Source organism: Brachionichthys hirsutus, chromosome 3, assembly GCF_040956055.1.
Source record: "Brachionichthys hirsutus isolate HB-005 chromosome 3, CSIRO-AGI_Bhir_v1, whole genome shotgun sequence".
In the NCBI taxonomy this organism is placed as follows: domain Eukaryota; kingdom Metazoa; phylum Chordata; class Actinopteri; order Lophiiformes; family Brachionichthyidae; genus Brachionichthys; species Brachionichthys hirsutus.
In genome coordinates, this window is record NC_090899.1 from 2,568,744 (window position 1) to 2,589,479 (window position 20,736).

The window sequence follows — 20,736 nt, forward strand, 5'->3', positions numbered from 1 at the left end:
GCCCGGTGATGCCCGCTCCCACTGACAGCCGGAGCCAAGAGGGAGCTGCTCCGAATGCAAGAAGTCCAAGCAGAGAGCAGGAAGCGGGGATGAGCAGGGAAAGACATCCGACTAACCGACCGGCAGGTCCACAGATGAAAACTCTTCCAATAAGGCGTGTTTGCCATTTAATTTAAATGTAAACGCTGATATCAGACTAATAGCAATCCACATTCATAGGAAACATTTAAGATCACTGGGAGAGAGGAAACGCTATCGGAGGGCGTTCGACACTAAAACCTTGTAATTGAAGAACAACATCCATCAGCTGAAGACACACCGGATCGTGTGCCAGTGATAATGAGGGTTAGAAGAGAGTCAAACAAAGTTTGGGAGTGTTAACAGTCAGGCAAGGTCATTGCAAAGATTCACGAGAGCAATAAAAATGCCGAAAGCAGAAGATAAATGCCACGAGATGAGATTGAGGCACAAAGAATAAGGTGGAAACGCTGCAGCCGGAACCTGTCAGGAGGGACAAATTAACAGCGGCCCAATCCTCCCCTGCCGCCCCGACGACAGATATGCATTTAAAAGAAATATGACGTGCCATCTGGGAGATACCAATAACTGATGTAAATGTTCCTTCCTCCAGGTCTACATCGGTTTGACCTCGAGCTCTGCCCTTAGACTCAGATCTGCAGGAAATGCTATCAGCGCTAAAGCGCGTCCCACACGCGGCAGTCCATGACTTTCACCCCAAAAAAAGAGGAATATCTGTTCAGCATCCTCTTTAAAAATGCATCCGAACCTTCCCATCTTTGCCTGAACCTCTCTCCCTTCCAACCCCCCCCCTTCCCCTCATCCACACTCCACCCTTCTAATACCCTTGACTGAAGAGCAGAACACCCAGTGGCTCCCGGGCGCCGAGAAGGACGAGACGGAAATTAGAGAGAGGAGAGAGGAAAACGAAGTGGGGGGGGGGGGGGGGGGGAGGACAGGAAAGGGACGACACGGTGAATAAAAATGATACCGTTAATTAAAAACACTTTTTATTTCAACAAAGTAGCTACAATAAGAAAACAAGTGTACAAATAAAGATTTGGTTTTTTTTGACAGGCAAACACTCTGAGCTGAAACATTTTGGAACTCTTGACTCTGTGCTGAGCCTCTTCCACATTAATCCAGATTTAAGGCTCTTAAATAACACACACAAATCCATCTATTTACCGCTCCTCATCTTAAATACAGTTAAAAGCAGAAAAACAAGCCCCAGTGTTCTTTGCGCTGACGTTTTTGCATCGGTTGGCTTCAGCCTTGACTAACTTTTGGCTGATGGTATTAACTTTCGGGCCTCTTAGACGAGTCCTATCGGCGCCGCTGGCGATCAGGGGCGAGGGCGAAGACTCGTTTCTAGACAGATCCTGAGGTAACCACGGCGACAGGAAGTAAAAAGCTAACGAGTCTAAATCTAACGGCGAAAACGAGGAGTCTGGTTTGATCATCTGTGGTGAAAATATCAAAACATTTCATGAACACCAAGTGAACGTAAAGACATTAAAGAACCATGTTGGCTTTATTGCTTTCATGTAAAAAGGAAAAAGGAAGATATTGTGTGTATGGCTTCACCCCATCGATCCGGGAGCACCGCGGTGTTACCACGGCGACGCTAAGGGACGACGGTGTAGGGCTGATAGGGCAGCAGCTTTTGGCGGTCATTGATCGCGTAGATCCAAGCGGGCTTGACGAAGTTTAGGTTACCGTTCTCCATCAGCGCCTGCAACGGAAAGGCCGACGGAGGCAAAAGCGCGTTCTGAACATCAGGCAGATTGTTTTAAAACACGAGACACCGACGGAAAAAGAGGAGCGGCTTCCACTCACGTCTTCGAACGAGTCGTGCCACCCTTCACTGGTCACCACAAACTGCACCTTCTCTGTCACGTAGTCCTCGATGGCTCTGCAATAAAGACAGCGGAGCGTTTTTTACCGCGGAGGATTCGGGATTTCACGTTGCGACGGGGTCGCGTCCGGACGTCTCGCTCACCCGTTAAAGGCCACGATGTATCTCAGCAGCAGGCGCTTCTCGTTGTTCGGGAATTTACCGTAGAGGAAGAAGTGCTTCCCGCTCAGGAAGTCTGAAACAAATGAGGAGACGGGATGAGGGAGGAGCGTTTGGATGTGAAAGGGTTGAACAGAGCAGCTTCGGATCGGACCCGGCAGCTCCGGGATGGGGTGGTCCACTTCGGCCTCGGCGTCCGTGTTTTCATCCGTCGACCCCCCGTATGGATCCTCCTCCTTCACCGGCTTCTCCTCTGCCGGAGCTTTCTTCTGCCGGCTCCCGACCCTGTCGGAGGAACGAATAAGGACTCGTTAGATCGTGTTCTCAGTGCGGTTCCACCCAGAGAAAGCCTCAGAGCTTCCGAATCTGGCTTGAAGAACGAATAAGAGCCGGCTAACGTGGAAATCTAACCGCCATTTACTTCCGGCGCAGCGTAACAGCAGCGGCGTCGCTCGGTGGGAGGTTTCAGAATAAAGCAAACATTTTGAATAATTAATTATTGAAAGCCCACTCAAGCGGAAGTGGAATTACCGATTCGTTTGACGGCTTCTTTCCCAGCAGAGCGACCGGAGAGCGGAGGAAGTCAATAATACGTCCACGCCACTGATTTGTTCGGCTTACCTCAGCAGCTCGTCCTCCGTGTCCACAGCAGAATCATCACCTCCTCCTCCTGTGGAAGAAAGGTCAGCTTAAATAACTGGACAACTCGACTCACTGCAAGGAAACGCTATAAAATAAATAAAGTCAACGCTGAGCGGACATTTAATTATTCATTCATTCATTCATCTTCCTGACTGCATCGTCCTAAACCGGGTCGCGGGGTCGTGTTGGAGCCTATCCCAGCAGTAAACGGGTGAGAGGCGGGGCACACCCTGGACAAGCCGCCAGTTCATCGCACACAGACAGACAATCATTCACAGCCGGAGAACCCGGAGAGAACTCACGCAGAGAACATGAAAACTCCTCACAGAAAGGCCCCCCCAAGTGGGATTCGAACCTGTGAACAGCGCTTACCACTGCGCCACCGTAGTGAATTATAGGTTTATAAATGTGTAATGTGTGTCAGGACAGATCAGAATCTAGCCATGATGTTCCAGGTGAATCTACATTTCCATATTAATCCATCAGCAGCTTAAAGGATGATACCCGGTTCCTGGGGGAACGGGGGGGGGGGCACTTGTGTTTGTGTGGTCGGTGTTTGTCGTCTCCGCTCTACTTCTGGCCTCGCATTAACATAGAAATGAAAAACATGCACAAGTCCCTTCACAGCGATGACGTTCGGGCCGCGTCTCGAGTGTCGTCTTTTCCACCGAGGCGTGTCTATTTCTGAACGCATCATAAAGTTGATCCCTTTTGTCTCTCATGCCCCCCCCCCCGAATTCATGCAGTCCTCTCCAGCACCTGCACTCAACCAGCCTCCCACTCGGACGCTAACAATGCAGGTGAAGTAAGAAGGGAAATGAAACCATTTGACTTTTACCTCCTGCTTTAACCGTCGGATGCATTTCCTTTAAACCGGAGCTTTTCATTTGAAGTTTCCTCCCGTGTGACTTCCTGTCAGCACTAACACCTCCTTTCATACCGTATTCGATGAAATGAAAACGTGAAACCAATTTGTCCGGTTGTTGTGGAGGAAGGAGGAAGAGGAAGAGTAAGGCTTACTCGTCTTCATCACGGTACAGAAAGACAATACGACGGATAAACCGCATAGATAAATGAAGCCGGGGCTGTTTACTTTACATTCCCTTTATGTTGTTTTGCAGACAGCAACTCTGTCTCTTATTTGAACATCGGCTTAAGAAAGTGTCGTGAAATAAATTCTCTGGCCAACACAAGCGAGGAGGAAATGTTTCATTTCACCTTCAACCCAAACAGAATCTATTTGTTCCTTTCCACTCGCCAAGGTGAACTTTGACGGTGTGAAATTGTAGTCGCTGCTTCTTAACAGCTTCTTCTGCAGCACTTAGAGAGTCAAAGATTACGAATTATGATATTTTTCATAGTGTGACACAAACCTGGTTCATCCACGTCTGTGGAAGCTGCATATTCGTCCTCACTCTTCTTTCCTGGCGTCTTTTTCGGGGTCGCGCGTCTTTCCTGCTTCTGCGGCGTCTGCGAGAACGACGCGGACAAAGATTTGGCCGTTTTCAAACAGGAAAGGGAATCTGCATATCGGCGTATTTTTTTATGGGACGAAAACGAATGTACCTTGGAGTTCTTTTCATCTTCGCCCTGCTCATCCACTTCCATCTCGCTGTCCGAGCTGGACTCGGCGCCATCCATCAAATACCTGCAGGAAGACAAAACACGGTGCAGAAAACGTGTCGGGATGATTAAAGGCCGGAGAGAAGAGACTGCCTGCATGAAGAATGGAGCTTAAAATCAGACTTACTCACAGAGCAGAGGGAAGAAAGCAAAGTTTAGGTCACACTTTCAATGTCTTAATGCTTAGAACACCACAACTTCCTGTAGATTACATAGTTGGACGCTTGCATGCCATGAATCAAATCGAACGGACTGCAGTGGGAAACAAATTCCAGAACAACCCAGTCGTCTCTGAGACTTTATCCGAGCACTAAACCTAAACACTAAACTTCCGCCTGATGCGTTGAACGAATAAATCCCGCCTCAATTATTATCGCAACCTGATATGAGAATTCGGTTGCGAACACGGTGCCTGTAACCTGCCCAGGTGTGCTGAGGTAATGAAATACAGAGCACGCTTCCTGACAGCAGGAAACCCTCGTGGGGCAAGTGGCAACAAAACACAAGGGCAAACGCCGGCGCGGCCGCCTGAAGACCAAACGCTGCAGGAGGAAAGTGGATTTCTGCTTGACATTTCATTTTCTCGTGGAGGGCGGACTTCACGAGCATAAGCAAAACTCATTTTGGGGGGGGGGGGGACAAAGGAGAATCCTGAGAGGAATATCCAGTGCTGTTTGCTTACGTTTCTCATGCATCACATTCAGAAGGTCAACACTAAATCTATCTACACCTCTGAGAATCCTGAGAATGAGAGATTGAACATTCCTTTTGTTTTAGGCTCGCTGAAACTTCTCAAAAATGTGATTTCATTTCATGTAAACGTGACAAATGTGACATGCAGGGAGTTGAAACACCAGCGCTATTGTGCAATCATCGCACGGCGCCGCGACTTTCACCGGCTCGTGTTTACCCGCCTCAATAAAACTCCTCGTGCAGGAAACTGAAGAATGACAAGGATACTGCAGGAAAGAGAGAGAGGGATGTGTAACATGTTGATTAAAGTAATAAATGCTGTTACCTCGAAAAGCTGACAAACGCGGGCTCGGCTCGGCCCGCGGTGAACCGCAGGGTGAAAACCAGATCGGCTCAGAGTCGTCTGACCACTTTCTGACACGTAATAGACTAAAGACTGAGCATTAGCTGAAAGAATAATCATAAAAAAATATATGAAGTATTCGTTTATAGCCCTATATTATACTTAGTGCTAATAAATGAGGTCATAAAGAGGCAGAAATGTTGGACCAGAGCCACTTAGAGGGTTCTAATTTACTTCCTGTAGCTTCACGCTACAATTATTCTCCTTCTATTTTCGTATTAAAGCCAGTCAGGACACGAACTATGTGTGAAGACACCATCAGCATGTCTGCCTTGGCGACTGAGGGGTCATTACGGGGTGCGAGGTTGATAAGAAAAACAACAAACAGCAACGACTCTCAGCCAGAGCAGGAACAAATTAGCATGAGTTCAAGCGTCTGAGTGTCCAGAATAGCGCTTTATATAAAACCAATGCATTATTATACGGAGATGAAACTATTGATTGTATAATTGTACACAAACACCATTTTAATGGGAACATTTGCGGCTCCCAGTTCTGATGGGAGCATTCCGTGCTTCGTTATCTTTAAAGATTCTAAATTGCACACCGTCTCCTGCGCAGAAGAGTCGTCGCTTCACGTTTACTAGATTAGTGACTATTTTCTTCCTCTTGAGTTTTAATGAGAAACGTGTTTACTCATTCGGATCTCTCTTCCTGGACGCCGTCGAGCGCTTTCTGCTCCCTATCCTCCCTGGATCCTCGGTGATCGCTTAATGACTATGGAGGAAGCATTTCTGGCCGTGCCTCTGCCTCACGCTGCATGTGAATGACAGCGGCTAAATGGAGGCGTCCTTTTGCCTGCAGGTGCTCGGCAGCAGAGTGCTTGTGCGTGCGCGACAGCTTGAGTGTTTGTTTGGGTGCTTGTCATCATCAAAGTAAGTGGTCCTTTTAATTACCCATAGCAGATGTGGCTTTTAAATAAGGGATAGATCATCAAAGCTGCACACAATAGCGGCGCTGGACAGGGGAGGGGCGGTCTGCCTGGGGAAATAGAGACGACACAGGCTGCAGCGACAGCGAGGATGAAGGGACAGGTCTACAAGACAGTGGTGAGGACAGCCATGATGGACGGCTTAGAGACAGTGTCTCTGAGGAAAAGACAGGAGGCGGAGCTAGAAGTGGAGGAGATGAAGATGCTGAGGTTCTTCTTGGGAGTGACCAGGTTGGATAGGATAAAAATGAGACAATAAGAGGGACAGTGAAGGTTAGAGGGGACAGACTCCGATGGTTTGGACATGTCCAGAGGAGAGACGGGGACTATATCGGTAGACGGATGCTGAGGATGGAGCTTCCAGGGAACAGGGCTAGAGGCCGACCCAGGAGGAGAGACATGGACGTAGTGAGGGAGGACATGAGAGTGGCTGGTTTTGGGGAGGACGATGCAAAGGACAGGGTGAAGTGGAGAACGTTGGGTTGCCGTGGCGACCCCTCACGGGACAAACCAAAAGTACAGTAGTAGCAGCGTACGGATCAGGTTTCATGAAGTGCTGTGTGCCGCCGCCCTTCAGGAGTAATCATTTAAAAAGCTTCCCTCTCTTCCCGAGTCTCCCGGTGTGGTTCATACGCACACGGTGACTGTTCAGAATAATCCAATCAGCAGGTAGCTTTGAACATCTTGACTTCTGGCCCTGAAGGACATCATGTGCAGAAACGGACTCCTGCGCATCGGGTCGAATCCTCCAGCAGCTTCCTCTCTCAGGATAGCGTTCGATGTTTGACCCTCGCTCACCGTTTGTAGGGGATCTTCTGTTTCCTCTTATGGCAGTCGATGACCCATTCCTTCCGTACGATGATGCCCCCCGCGAATTTCACCTGGCTGTACTTGGGGGTGTTAGCGAAGGCACAGCTGGAGATAAACACATCAACGCAGACACACGGTTACACACAGAGGAGAATCTGAACGATGAAGGACACGATGAAGGACACGAAGAAGGACACGAAGAAGGACACGGCCTCCGGTTCGATTCTTACATGAGGTGTGTTGAGTCGGGTGTCCAGTCTGGCCGGTATTTGGCTCCCATGTCCAGAGCCTTTTCCCGCAGATCCCCTCGAAAAGGATTTTGGAAGCCACTGAGGACGAACACCACCCCCTCCATGATCTGGTTGAGCGGGACCTGGAGCGCGCTCTGGGGTTTAACTCTCTGCCGTCTGGGTTTTGCTTCGGGTTTGGAGGGGCTCTCGTGTTTCCTTTCAGCAGACTTCTGTGCCGGGGAAGCTGGAAGGGAAAAATAGGAAACATTACGGAACTTTCCAGGTGAGGAAACGTCCTGCATGCGGAGACACGGCCGCAGAGTTAAGCGTTACCTTTGCTGCTGCTGCTCGGGGTGCCGGCTGGACTCGGCTTGTGTTTGGGGGTCGCAGCTTTGCCCTCAGGGGAGCTGCTTGGACTCAACTTCTTCGAGGGGGGAGGCCCAGAAGAAGACTGCCGCTCTTTGCTGAACTCAAACTTTCTTTTTGCTGGAAGCTAAGAGGAAAGAATTTGTGTAAGAAATATTACCACTGAAACCTTTTCACAATAAAATAACCAAAGGTGTGAACCTTAAAGTCACGGATTCCTTTATTTTTGCCTGCCGACCGATTTCAGTCGCAGCATAAAAGACAGATGGCTTCCATTTTGGAACACACTGCCCCCCCAGACATCATCCAGTAAACTTGAATTTTATTTTGGAAAAGGTTTTATTGAATTATTGACTGTTGGGCTTTGGCAGAGGTGTGAGCTCCTTGTTTTCTTTCTTATTTATTATGTTTTTATTGTGCAGGCTGGGGATGGTTTTTGTACACACTCCTTCTATCGGCCTGTTAAAGTCGACCATCGTTCCACCCCAACAGGAAGAATTGTGCATTTAATAAACCTTATTCTATTGTGGCCATACAAAAGATTATGCAAATAATGCACCAATAAAATATGCAACGGAAAGCCTTGGGATATCTAAAGTACGTTGAAAAGTGATTTGCTGCTGCTCCTGCAGTGAAGCGAAGGACGATGATGATGATGATGATGTCGTTCATCACCTGCGGCGAGGCCGAGTTGGAGGAGGAAGGCTGCTCTGATGAGTGGGAGCTGCTGCCTCTCTGCAGGGCAGCAGCCGCATAAGACAACTTCTGACTCTGTGGAGACACTAAAGAGAGAAAAGAACAGGCCGCCAGTGAGGGAAACAAGTAACCTGATGATGAAGGCCCTTCAAGTAAAGCCTAATTACACGTGTCTTAATGAGTGATGAGAATTTTAGTGTTAGAAGGAAAGAATTCGGCTGTTATTCAACAGTCGGTAAATTTGAATAGATTTGATTACCCTTGGGTGGAGGGCTGGACTTTACTGCGTCGTTGTCGCGACTGAAGAAGAGGCTGCCAGGCTGAAGACTGGGCGCAGATGAAGGAGGCTCATCCTTCACTCTGAACTGCCCCAGCTTTGTCAGTTTCTGACAGGCAAGAAGAAAAACATGCTTAAGAGACGGCAGGAGGACGACCTGAAAGGCATTTCCTCTCACTTAACAAATGGTTTCACAGCAATAACGTCGTGCAGGTCACAGATCAGGATGCTACACTCACCGCACACAGACGCAGAGCGACACGCGAGTTCAGGAAAATCACGTTTTCACGCTGAAGTAACGCAGAGATGTTCTAAATAATTATGTTACGATCTGACGGCTTCTGATTCACGTAATCCAGGGTAACACCTCGACTGAATTCATTTTCAGCTCAGCCCAAAAGGACACTTATGCCATTATAACACACTAATCTGATGAACCGTCGTTGTGCAGATGCAAACAAAGCAAAGTAATCTAATTACTCTGGCCAATGGGGATTTACAGGTTGATTCATAACGTTAGTCCCATAATTATAAGAAGTTTCTGCAGGCGAGTCATGAAGTGTCGAAGCAGCATCCTATGCTACCGACTGCCGATTGTGTGTGAAAGAGGAACAGATTGAAACCGAGATAATGTCTTCCATAAAGGGTTAAAGGCTTGTTTTGTCTGATTCAGCCTAGAATCGCTCCTGCTAGCAGGGGAGGAAGAGAAAGCGCAGCAGGATCGGCGCCTCGGAGAGTGCTGCGATCGCAGTCCTGACAACTGTGGTTATAAAACTGGAGGCTTGTGGGTTGGCTCGGGCTTGGTGGGTGGTTGGTTGGCTGGCTCGTCAGCCTTTACTTTCCTGGGAACGGGCACTAAATAAGCCTGACCCACACACAGCTGATCGGCATGAGAGCAGTGGCAGGACTCACCGGAGACGTTGAAGGAGGATCGTTTTTATCCGGCAGCGAATGGAACTTAACGAAGGCCAGTCCGTATGCTATGACCTACAAAGTCAACACACAAATCATGTTTATTTTCACTGGTAGCGATGAACACAAACATTTGAGTGTACGCTTGCCCTCCACAGATGCAACCTCAAACTCAGAAAATGATCTATTTAGCATATTATTAGCATCCACATTGATTAAAGACGGCGCTGCGTCAACATTCCAAATGCAGAAGATTGACTTTACTGCTGAATAGCTAATGGCTCCATCTGTGCAGTCTGTGCTGCATGTCAAATCGCCCGCCTCTCACCTTGCTATATGGCTGACTACATACAATCTTCACTCTGTCCCACTTCTCCTGCGCTGCGCTCTTCTGCAGCTGGCTCGGCCCAAAGAAACGGACCCGGTTCACGTTGGTGCCGTTGCGGCTCTCTGTGGGGGACATGAAGGAGGACGTAACCAAAAGAACCTAAAAGAGAGGAAGGAAAATCAGCATTAAAAAATGAGCACAGATTGCAGAGTAACTGATTTGTACTCGGTTGTACGTGTACGAATACCTCATAGTCCTGGTCTCTGACAGCCGAAGAGTTCCCCACCAACACCTCGATGAAAGCCGACCCTTCGTTTCCGATATCAATGCTGTGCACGTGATCCTCCTTCTCAAACTGTGAGAAAGGTAAGACAGCTTAAAAAGGAAACCTGCCGCAAGTTCTAAAAGCTCAGAACCAATCAGTCCCTTGTTTTTAAAAAATAGTAACTGGCAGAGAATATAGGGCAAAAACAGGAAAACAAATCCGATTTAAATTCACTGAACTTTAATAAGTTCACCTGTTACAATCTGGGGGTCTGTGTTTTATTTGATTCAAATAGTCTGGGTCACCAGGTCTTAAGAGAATGCATCTGCAACTTGTATAACCACACCAACGACGACCAAACAATACATTGTGTAAACATTGCAGGCTGACACAGTATTAGGGCAAAAAACGTACCTGCAGAATGACCGACGTCTGCTTCTCCCCGGGTCTTGCTGCTTTCCACTTTCTGTAGGTGTCAGAGCTCAGCAGGTTGTCTGCTTTGTGTGTCTGTTTAGCATTTATGACAATAAGTGAAATGCAGGGAAGTTCACGTTTCGAAATGCTTGGCGACAAAAGACGAACACGAAAACATGGATTTCTGCACAAATGAATGGCAATTTGACTTACAGGGTCCTCGGTGCTACAAGACACGACGTGTTTGAGTTTGATTTCTGGCATGTTGCTGTTGACAGGTTAAAAAAAAGAATTCGCGAATTAACCGGCGTGAAGGCAAATAAACCGGACAATATATTGCATTTGCAGCTAAGCGCTGTCGCTAAATGATGAACAAACGCAATGTTGCTTCATTGAAAGTAAATATAGCCTCTAAAGGTCGCTTGCTAGCGTTAACACAGCTAGCTGGCTATCGTGATAGCATGCTAGCTAACAACAGAAAGATAGAACTTTTCCTGATTAGACTGCTGATTTTTACAAACCTCAAAGGCTGTTCTGTACTCTAAACATATCATATTACTATAATATTATATTAACTGCCAGAAAGCACATATTATTGCGTTTAATTTCAAGTTAAGTGTGTCTGCAAACGAACTAATTTTCCCACCATAAACCTAAGATGTGCCTTGTTGTGACGTAATTTCCGACTAGCGGCTTTTCTATCCAATGAGAGCTTTTGTTCTTCTTCTTCTGCAGTAGTAAAACAGAATCACAAGAAATTGAGCGCCATCAATGGTTCAGAGTAAATTATGGAATACAAAAAAAAATCCACCGAGAGAGAATACGGTAAATCGTTTTGTGATAAATCATCTACAACCCAATTTAAAGATAAGATTTAATATGAATTACCAAAATGAAATGTAATGTAAAGAAATGTAATTGGGCAACTAACATAAAGATGGCTTGATTTCCTGCATTCCAGTAAAAAGGCTCATCATAAAATTAAATGTGAGTATTTCACAAGATTGTCATAAGCAGAAAAAAAGACCTGAAAGTGTGGATTATATTTGATATAATGGGTTATTGGTTTGATATAATGATGCATGTAAAGTCGGATCCAAGAAAGACTAGCTGGTGCCACGGTATCAGCTAATGGGGATCCTTTTTAATAAAGAAAGAAATATGTTTGATCTCTTTCTGATGAAAGCTGAGATGCAGAACAGCCTTCAGGTACAACTCCTGCCATACTTTTCTAGAACATTTTTGCACTTTGCATTAATGCTTGAGCTGAGAGCGAGAAAATATTTAGACTTGAGGATCACTTTGCATTAGACATGCTGCAGCTACTGTTAAAAATGCCTTTGGGCCAGCTGTCTTGTAAGAGCACATCAAATCTGAGGAGCTGCATGTTTGTGTTGCAGAAATTACACAAAACAAAGCTATGAATAACCTCTTTTAATGAAAACATTGAATCTTTAATATAAAAGAATACAAAGGTAGCACATAGCCCAAATGCTGGTGACATTTAGACAGGCATCTACAATATATACAACTGAACGTTACACTAACAGATTACGATCACTATGACAACGAATGTGACATCTGCTGTATGATTAATGCGACAGGTGAATCAAACGGCTTCTCCACAGTGAGCTTAAAGGATCTCCAGGTAGATTGCCGTTTCTGCATCGCCCACAGGATCGCTCTGCACCTCCCTTGTTCCTCTGACATCCAGTTCTGCACGTCGATCTACTCCTCCATCCTCTCTTCCTCTTCTTCTCTCCCCGCCTCTTCTACCCATTGGTCGGATCTGTAAAAAAAAAAAAAAGTTGATTGGTTAATCTTCACGATTTAGAGATTCTTGTTTATGATGTGCGCTGAGATATCAAAGATAGACCACAGATGGGGAGTAAGAAAAGTAAACACCTGCTTGGTGCGGACAAAAAGAGGTGTGCAGTTCTGGTACACAAGCTGGTAGCTGCCATTGGTGTAGATATGAGTCACTTCTGTGCAGTTGATATAAAGGGGCATCCGGTCTTGATAGATTCCCAGCCCTTCAGGATACGCAGCTGGACGTCTACTCACGACACGTCTGAGGGGAGCAGAACAAAACCCCCACACTGAGCAACTGCAACATGTTCAAAATCACAGTGCGGCCCAACGCTGCTTCACATACTTTCTCTTTCTGAGACAGACGAGAAAAAGAACCAGAGAGAATATGGCCACACTGACGGCTACAGCAGGGATCACCATCCACAACAAAGGCACCGTCTCTGCATGTGGACAAAAAGAGCGGTGGATGGTCATAGCCTTGGTGAAAGGTCATGATGCAGGTACTACTGGTTTTAGCTTTTGTATAGTGGTATAAATATAAAGGAGACGTTGTCAAAAGGTAGAACTGGTCGCTTCCGTTGCCTTTGAACGCACCTTCTCCTCCCTGCAGCAGCATCAAGGAGTCATTTCCTAGCGCATTGGCAGCGAAGCAGATCACCGTCTCAGGTTTCTCCATGTGGCCCCGCAGAGTTGCCGTTAAGCTGTCGAGCTCAGACGTTGCAGACATATTGTAAGCATGAGAGGGGACCGTCCCGTTCACGCTCCAAGTGACTTCTGGTTTGGGATTGGAGTCAACCGAACAACGGCAGAGAATCTCCAAGTCATCCAAGAGGCAGGCGGAGGAGAGCTGGAGGATGGATGGTTTGTCTGCAAGACAGAAAGAGCAGAGAGCCGTGTGGTTTTAAGTGGTCGTAGATTGTATGGGATAGTTCCATTCGTTTTGTGTCTTTTAATAATAAAAAAAAACAGAAAAATAACTAAAAACAATTTGTGCTAAGACCCAAAAGGCTTACATTGAACATCCAATAGCGTGGGCTGGGACTCTCCCTGGCCAATCCTGTTCTTTGCTGTGCAGCAGACCCTCATATCTCTGGTCACGTTAAACACACGGATTGCGTGTGTGCTTTTGGGGACTTGCACCATGCGCCCGTGTTGACTGTAGGACCAGCGGTACTCGGACACCGGTGGATCAGCTTTGCAGGAGCAAGCCAGCCAGGCACTGCCCCCCTCCTGCACCATCAGAGACCAGACCTGGACCATGACATCTTTTGGCGCAACTGTAAAACATAAAAATCAAGCATGAACTGAACATCGTCGCACAAAGATACTTGTCAAAACTCTGCTTACACGTCACATGCAGATCCCTCAAGGTGGACAACGCTTTGGCACCAGGATACCTGGCTTCACATCTAAGCCTGGGTTTGACCTTGTGCGATGCGATGAAGGACAGAGGAGAAAGCAGCATCAGCCTCTGGGGCTCCGGGTGGAGTTTCTGCACCTCGACCGGGTCGGTGCCGTTCAGCTGGGCTCCCCTCTCCCAGACCCACTGCAGGGCAGGGGGTCCGGAGGGGCAGTAATAGCTGACCGAGCAGTTCAGGGTGACCAGTTGTCCCTCTGTGGCCGACAACGTGCCGCCTATGACAGGAGCCTCAGGAGCGTCTGTCAGGGATGAAAATGACCCTCATCACGGTTTTATTATCGCTGTGAATTATTTAAATTCTCGACTATATGAAATTAAAATTACAAAAGTTTCCTTGCAGTCTTTTCTGGGTTTTTTTTTGCCTAGATTCTCAGCTGCATGTTCAAACCACTGTGCTGTAGTTCTGCTCCCACTCACCCGCAACCACCAGACTGAAGCTCCTTGGCCTTCCCCAGAGCAGCTCATCGCGTCTCTTCAGAGCCATCTCAAACAGCATGGCGTCGTCCCGGCTGAGCCGCTCGATCTTCACCGAGCAGTCTCCTTCTGTGATTCGCCCAAAGAGGGATGTGCGGCCTTGGAAATTCCGGCTCGCCTGATCTCTATTCCCACTGTTAAACGCGGTGCTGAGGAGGGGGAAGAAGCGGCTGCCACCTTTGAACATCAGCCGGACATCCACCCTCTCCTTCCTCCCTTTGAGATGATGATGAGGAGCTCGGGGAGTGAAGGAGCAGGGAATCACCACGCAGGAGCCCGCAACAGCGTGGACACTGTCAGGGACCCAGGGCACGGGAGAGACCGGCTGGACCGGCCTCCACAAGGCTGCCGTTGAGACAAAGACAAGAAAAGCATTTTCTCCAGTTATTCTATATTCCAAATAATTACATGTCATGACTCACGTTTAACAAGTCCAATGGAGCTTTTAGTTTTAGCTCGACATCCGTGAAGCCACAAACTATTTTCTGAGGCAATTCAAAAAAGTTCTCTATTTCTCAAAGAGGCAAAACTATACTTCCAGCGATGGCAGCGCATCTGAATTAATCCCTTGACATCTTCTGGAAAGGTTATTTCCTCCGCCAAGGTATGTTTTTGACGGTGTTTGTCAAAGATGGGATGGGCCTAACTTAGATCACATTAAATTTTGAGAGCAATCCAGATACCCGTCTGAATACAAAAACAAATCTGGATTTTCCCTTTTACTTATAATGAAGGCTTTTAGAAAATAATCATATCCTGTAAAATATGCATTCAATTCACTCTCCAAAAATGGCAGTCATAAAGGGGTCCGATTACTTTTCAAGGTTGGTGTATAAAGATACCAAGAACAATCGAGAACCTTTTGGTGTGGGCCCGTGTAAATCCAATTACATATGAGGGGAATGAGCTGCTTGGCGGAGGTCTGCTCTCTGAGTGCTTTTCTAGTTTTTAATAATAAATTTGATATGAGGTACAGACTAGACCATTTCATATTTAAACTGCAAAACACATTTTATGACCTGGGAAAAAAACATCCACAGATGTCCAGTATATTTAGAAAAGGGAAGTCGACTGCACTCAGCATTTTACCCAGAGGATATGATCAAGCAAATATTAGGAAATTACAAACATCCAGATTATTTTAGGAACTGTTTGAATACAGGTTACAGCATGTTATCAACATCATGGAGAAATATAATCTGTATCTTTGACTATACTGCAGTCATCCAGCAGAGCATATTCTGCAGGAGAAGAGCATACTCTTTGGAGGCTGGTACGGGGGCACTGACAGAAAGGATGGGGGGGAGAAGAAGAAAACAACAATTTCTCCATCTTTTAAGCCGATAGGATTAAGAATGCCAATGACAATAGTCAAATCAGGGATGACAAGTCATAAATAAACACATTACTGAATACTGAGCAACCTTGAAATCCATAGAGATTTCTGAAGCGGATGCATTTTTAACAAAATCACAAAAGATTAAAGTTACTCACCACAAATAATGGGCAGCACGACACAGACAGTGAACGCATGCATGACCGCAACCCGGCTCTGCCAGCGCAGACAGAAAGGCTGAACCGAGGAGCAAAGAAGGGGAAGTTGGAGGCTTGCATTGCCCTCCAGCGACTATAACCCCACACTGATACCTCTTCATACCCCCCCCCCACCCAGTGTCCTTAATTATCATGCATGTGTTTATTGCATTGATTTTTTTCCCGAAGCACAACCATTTATTTCATGCATTAAAAATGACCAATGGTGGGTTTAAAATTGTGCAATTACTTAAATGTACCAGACGTGTCAAAACCCGGAAGTGCATTCTTCAGACCTCAGCATGTATCTGCGACACATGACAAAGGATGAGTAACCCTCACGCTGGTGGCCATTTCCTCAAAAGGCAAATAAATGCTCTTATTTATGATTCAAAGTCTGTTCAAATGGTCCAAACCTCTCATGCAGTGTGATAAAAAAAAAAAAATAGGACAATGGTTTCATATTTTTTAGGCCATGTTTGAGTAAGATCAAACAAAGCCGATCACTTACAGATGAACACTTGAGCTGCTTGAACTATGCACCCTGGGAAAGTTGTTTGAATTGCTGCAGATGTCATCCGACTGCACCTCCTCCTCGCAATTAAAGGCGTAATCCAAACAGATTTCAGGATATAGTCACACCCGGAATGGCAAAATGAAAGTGGAGGCAGTACTGCACTCTTGAAGGGAAGCCTCATAATCAATGAGCATTAAAGCATTAGTGCAATTCGAGCTGTCGCTCTCCCACTGGGAATTATATATTTAACTGCACCATAAACTACACATAGAAATACATGGAGAGACTTATTATAAAAGTTGCTCCTTTAAATGCTTGTTAGAGATTTGAGAGTCCAACAAATGGAAAACATTTAAAGGATAGGTTGAGAAGAAAAGCCTCAAGAAGAATGAAGAATGCGGTGATGCGATTTACTCCGGGGTGATTTAGTATATTGAGAACAGGCAGAAGAACAGGGGGGCAAATGATCGAGGGACATGGAGGAGCAGAGGTGCAGGGAGGCAGAAATCTGATGAGAAATGCTGCGGTGAGGAAGAGTCCATTTGATTACTGTCAGGTGCAGAAGAAGGGAGCACCGGGGGGGTGAAAGTCAAAAAGCACTTTTCCTCTCTGTCACTTTAAAAGCTCTTTGTGTGATAACTCCATGGAGAGTAGCCATGTTTTAATTAATGATACTATTTTGGATTCCATTCAATGTGTCACACATAAACTGATGTATAGCCGCATAAAACTAATTAGCGCCACCGCATCGCACAAAATAAATGACAAGTTTGAGGCTCCACAAATCAAACCAAATTATGCAACGGATTAATCTTATTGCGTTTTTCCTCCTCGGGGGTGAAATTTAACACTAATGACCCTGAAATGTCTTCACTTTTCCCATCACATCAAGCATCATCACAGCATCTCACGATATCTGAATGTTAAATGTCTGGGCAATCTAATAAATGTGCTGCAGCTTTTATTTTTTGTTCAGGAGAAGTCCAATGTGAATTTAAATGATGATCTTCTCAATGTGGACATTAGATTTAAATACTGAATATTCAGACAATGAACTGCTGAGAATTAAGATTATATTGCACTTCCACTTAAGTGCATGAATCATAGTGAATACCGGCTTACTGTGATTCATAGCATGGATATTCCACCATATATGACATGTTCATCTCATTAAAGCACTCAGACTGTCAAATATCCAGCTCATAGTTATATTATCGAGGCTTAATGATCAGTCTCCGGGTCTACTAAATGTTTTTCTGACACCTTTGAGTGATAAATATTATCTCGGAATAAGAATTTCATGTGAGGAATGTCATTTTTCTATCTCTTATCCCGAGACTGGTGAACCAGTGAGCTCACCTGCCCTTCACCTGAAAGCTTCCTGCTCCGTCATACAGGAAACGCTGTCACAGCCATCATCCGCCACTCCCCCTGACAACCTGCAGTGAAACTAAAAACGTGCAGCACGTGAACACACTGCCATCTGGTGTGATCTATTTCCTCCTCTGCCATTATACCGTTTGTGGAACAGCCTCACATTGATGTGGAAAAAGGAGCGACGGTGTGTCGTTTTATTCCACTTAAATTAAATTAAAACTACTGGAAATGTAGCAGATTCTTATCTAAAGCCTTAAATATCAAACTGTGATAAAGTAATAAAGATATTTTTAAGTCTCCTTCTGAATTCTATGTGTGAACCCTGCGATGAACTGGCAGCTTGACCGGGGTGTACAACCCACAACCCGGTAACAGACTGAACAAATGGCTCATTTTATCAGGCGGAAGTTGTTCCTGTTGTTCGTGTTCTCTCAAACTGCAGGTACCTGCAGCCGAAGACATCCGTGCTAATGGCCGTATTTTGACAGGGGCAGATGTCGGCCAGCCTGCAGGTGCCTCTGAGCCGAGCAGCACCAGCTTGCCGAGCCTCGGGTCCAACAAAGGGGCCGATGGAAGGTAAGTGTGGATGGAAATGTCTCGGGAGAAGCGCAGGCCAGAAATGGATGAAGAGAAGAATAAGGTCAGGGTGAGTTTAGAAACAGTGGAGCTATATAGATAGACAACCTAAATAAATAATAGAGGGCCAAATTTGAAAAAAAAAAGAAGAAAATAATTATTTTTATAATTATTCATGAGGTTCTTGGGGATTTTGGCTCATTTTGTGTAGCGTACATTTTGTTAATGGTTGGTAACTTACGCTCCCCGTCTGTTTTACATCTGCCTCTCTGTTTCACCCATCATTATCCATCTGTTCGGTGTTTTCCTACGTTGCTCCTCACCGCACTGAGGAAAACATGAAATGGAAATGCAAAAAAACAAACTGGAGGAACATTCTTACACACCTGTTGTCTTTTCGGGTTCGGGGAATGAATCCTGTCCCTGAGCTGTGACGGCTCATCTGCTTGTTTAGGGGGTGATGATATGGATGATGTGTTTGCAGCTCTGCTTCCGTTGCTAACCATCATTTTAAACAAAAAATAAGCCCATAAAATAATCATTTCAGTATTTGTTTCATGCAAAGTATTCCAGTTTTGCTCTGCATTTTTCCGTGACTCACTATTTCTAATGGTCTCCTACATTTTCCTGCATGCATGGCTCTTATATGTGACCAAGTTTAAAGCTCACATCTCTGAAGAAAACTGTTCAGACTGCTTTGCCAGAGACTTTTGGGAAATAAAACTGAGGCTTCCAGGGAATGTTTCCGAGATAATTCATTGGAATCATTTTTGGTGGAGGTCTTTATCCGTCAGGATAACGGCGAGAAGATTAAAGTGTAACGATCCCTGTGAATGAGTCGATGATTTCCCGGAGCAGCAGAAAGAACAGAAGCAGAGATGAAGGCGAACAGAATCACGTTGGATACGTGATTATAGAAGTATTGAACGCAATAAGGCGACGTTTAAATCGACGTTGTATTTGATTGACTTGGAGTCTTTATTAGCGGAGGAGGGAAAGTGAGGCGACAGAAAGCCTTGATCTTGTATGATTAAAATATACACAAGTAATATTAAAGAAGTGTTTCGAACGTGCCTTTTGATAATCGCAAGATACATCAAATCGTAACACAGTTCTGAATAACTATCAAACCGTCATTTTGGTCTAATCGTTGATGCTCGGCCGCCATCTCCCTCAGGCAGCACCAAACAGCTGCAGAAGACACTTTGCACCTCTGGTGATGATTTGTATTCTACCCCCCCCCCGAGAGATCCCCGGTTAATTTGTGCGTTATATTTGCTGATGAGGCTATTATTCTTTCATGGCCTCTTTGTCCACGTTGTTAATGCTTCTGGGGACGGTTGTGCTGCTTGACAAGAAAGCATTCCGGTAATCGGTTTGGCCAACCTCGACTTCAACTCCTTGTCATGCATCATGACTACTGAGCTAATAGAGTCTCTCTCTCTTTTTTTTTTTGCGTATTAGACAGCTCACGGGTTTCCACTGGGCTTTTTTGCACAACCTGGCCATCCTACAAATTCACATTTCTGGACACAAACTTGATCAGACAGTGTCCATTCTCTACAAGCATGTTTTCCATATGGGTGTAGAGAATGGACATTTAAAACAACAACAACAACAACAACAACAATCTTTTCATCTTCATATATTGGCATGCTGTCGAGAATAAAGTTTGGAAAAGAGCCACATTTTTTTCATTTTCGTGCTTTAAGAAACATCAGAACTGCGGCTGAACAGCGGAACTTAAATTAAAAATTTAATGTCTGCGCAGCTTCCGTTCCCACAGTTTAACAAACTTGGAAAATGGTCGTTGCCATAAATATTTAATCTCAAGCATCATTCCTATTGGCTTGAGTTTTGTAAAACAGAACATGGAATAATTTAACAATGACGAATGTGACACAACTAAACACATACAAAAAGGCGTCCCAGTTTATTTCCTATCGCCGTCTGAACTGGTCGGAATATAGATATGGATGAGAGGAAGGAATCCCCATATCCTAAAAAAAGAAAAGAAATATTCCTGTGTGGAAAAAACGAATAATTATCCAACACGATGACAAATTTTCCGACCCTGTGTTGTAGGCGTATACTTGAATGAAAACAGGCTCACGGCCAAATGGAATCCAAAACCTAATTATCATACTCAGAGTTTATTCCAGGAGGGATCCAGTGGGAGGAGGTCGTTTATTAACATATTGGATATGAATGTCAAACATTATAGTTAATATTAACCCACCGATGCACGCTTGCTGGCTCAGTGTCGAATGGCTCGAGGAGTGTGTCACACGGAGCCGGAGACATTATGACCCTCTTTTATCGGTTTATAGCATCACGTATCAGCTCATCTGTGAACTCCGGTAATAAAGTGGATGTCTTTGATGAAAAGCACAGCGAGGCCA

General features: G+C 45.5%; 2 protein-coding genes across 2 annotated transcripts; both read right to left on the reverse strand.

Annotated features, from left to right (window-relative positions):
* Window positions 1–1,048: 1,048 nt before the first annotated feature.
* On the reverse strand, window positions 1,049–10,889 carry xrcc1 (X-ray repair complementing defective repair in Chinese hamster cells 1). Its single transcript, XM_068760056.1, has 17 exons — window positions 10,839–10,889; window positions 10,626–10,718; window positions 10,194–10,301; window positions 9,947–10,105; window positions 9,619–9,693; window positions 8,689–8,815; window positions 8,409–8,515; window positions 7,701–7,860; window positions 7,368–7,611; window positions 7,126–7,242; window positions 4,244–4,325; window positions 4,051–4,147; window positions 2,657–2,699; window positions 2,190–2,320; window positions 2,021–2,111; window positions 1,858–1,933; window positions 1,049–1,753 (listed from the first exon to the last, which is right to left on the reverse strand). Exons 1-17 carry the CDS (start codon window positions 10,887–10,889, stop codon window positions 1,646–1,648), a joined length of 1,869 nt encoding a protein of 622 aa, XP_068616157.1. The 3' UTR covers window positions 1,049–1,645.
* A 1,464-nt stretch (window positions 10,890–12,353) lies between these two features.
* LOC137913934 (sialic acid-binding Ig-like lectin 13) lies at window positions 12,354–19,746 on the reverse strand. Its single transcript, XM_068757560.1, has 8 exons — window positions 19,721–19,746; window positions 14,275–14,624; window positions 13,785–14,072; window positions 13,451–13,714; window positions 13,032–13,304; window positions 12,781–12,877; window positions 12,571–12,696; window positions 12,354–12,414 (listed from the first exon to the last, which is right to left on the reverse strand). Exons 1-8 carry the CDS (start codon window positions 19,744–19,746, stop codon window positions 12,354–12,356), a joined length of 1,485 nt encoding a protein of 494 aa, XP_068613661.1.
* Window positions 19,747–20,736: the final 990 nt, after the last annotated feature.

Coding starts and splice junctions, on each gene's coding strand:
- LOC137913934 (XM_068757560.1), bottom strand. CDS start 19,746: ATGCATGACAAGGAGTTGAAGTCGAG. Junction 14,073..14,274: donor CTTCAGTCTGGTGGTTGCGG/GTGAGTGGGAGC, acceptor CTCCTGTCATAG/GCGGCACGTTGTCGGCCACA. Junction 13,305..13,450: donor CACGCTATTGGATGTTCAAT/GTAAGCCTTTTG, acceptor TCTGTCTTGCAG/ACAAACCATCCATCCTCCAG.
- xrcc1 (XM_068760056.1), bottom strand. CDS start 10,889: ATGCCAGAAATCAAACTCAAACACGTCGTGTCTTGTAGCACCGAGGAC. Junction 10,719..10,838: donor CTTGTAGCACCGAGGACCCT/GTAAGTCAAATT, acceptor AATGCTAAACAG/ACACACAAAGCAGACAACCT. Junction 4,148..4,243: donor AAGATGAAAAGAACTCCAAG/GTACATTCGTTT, acceptor TCGTTCTCGCAG/ACGCCGCAGAAGCAGGAAAG.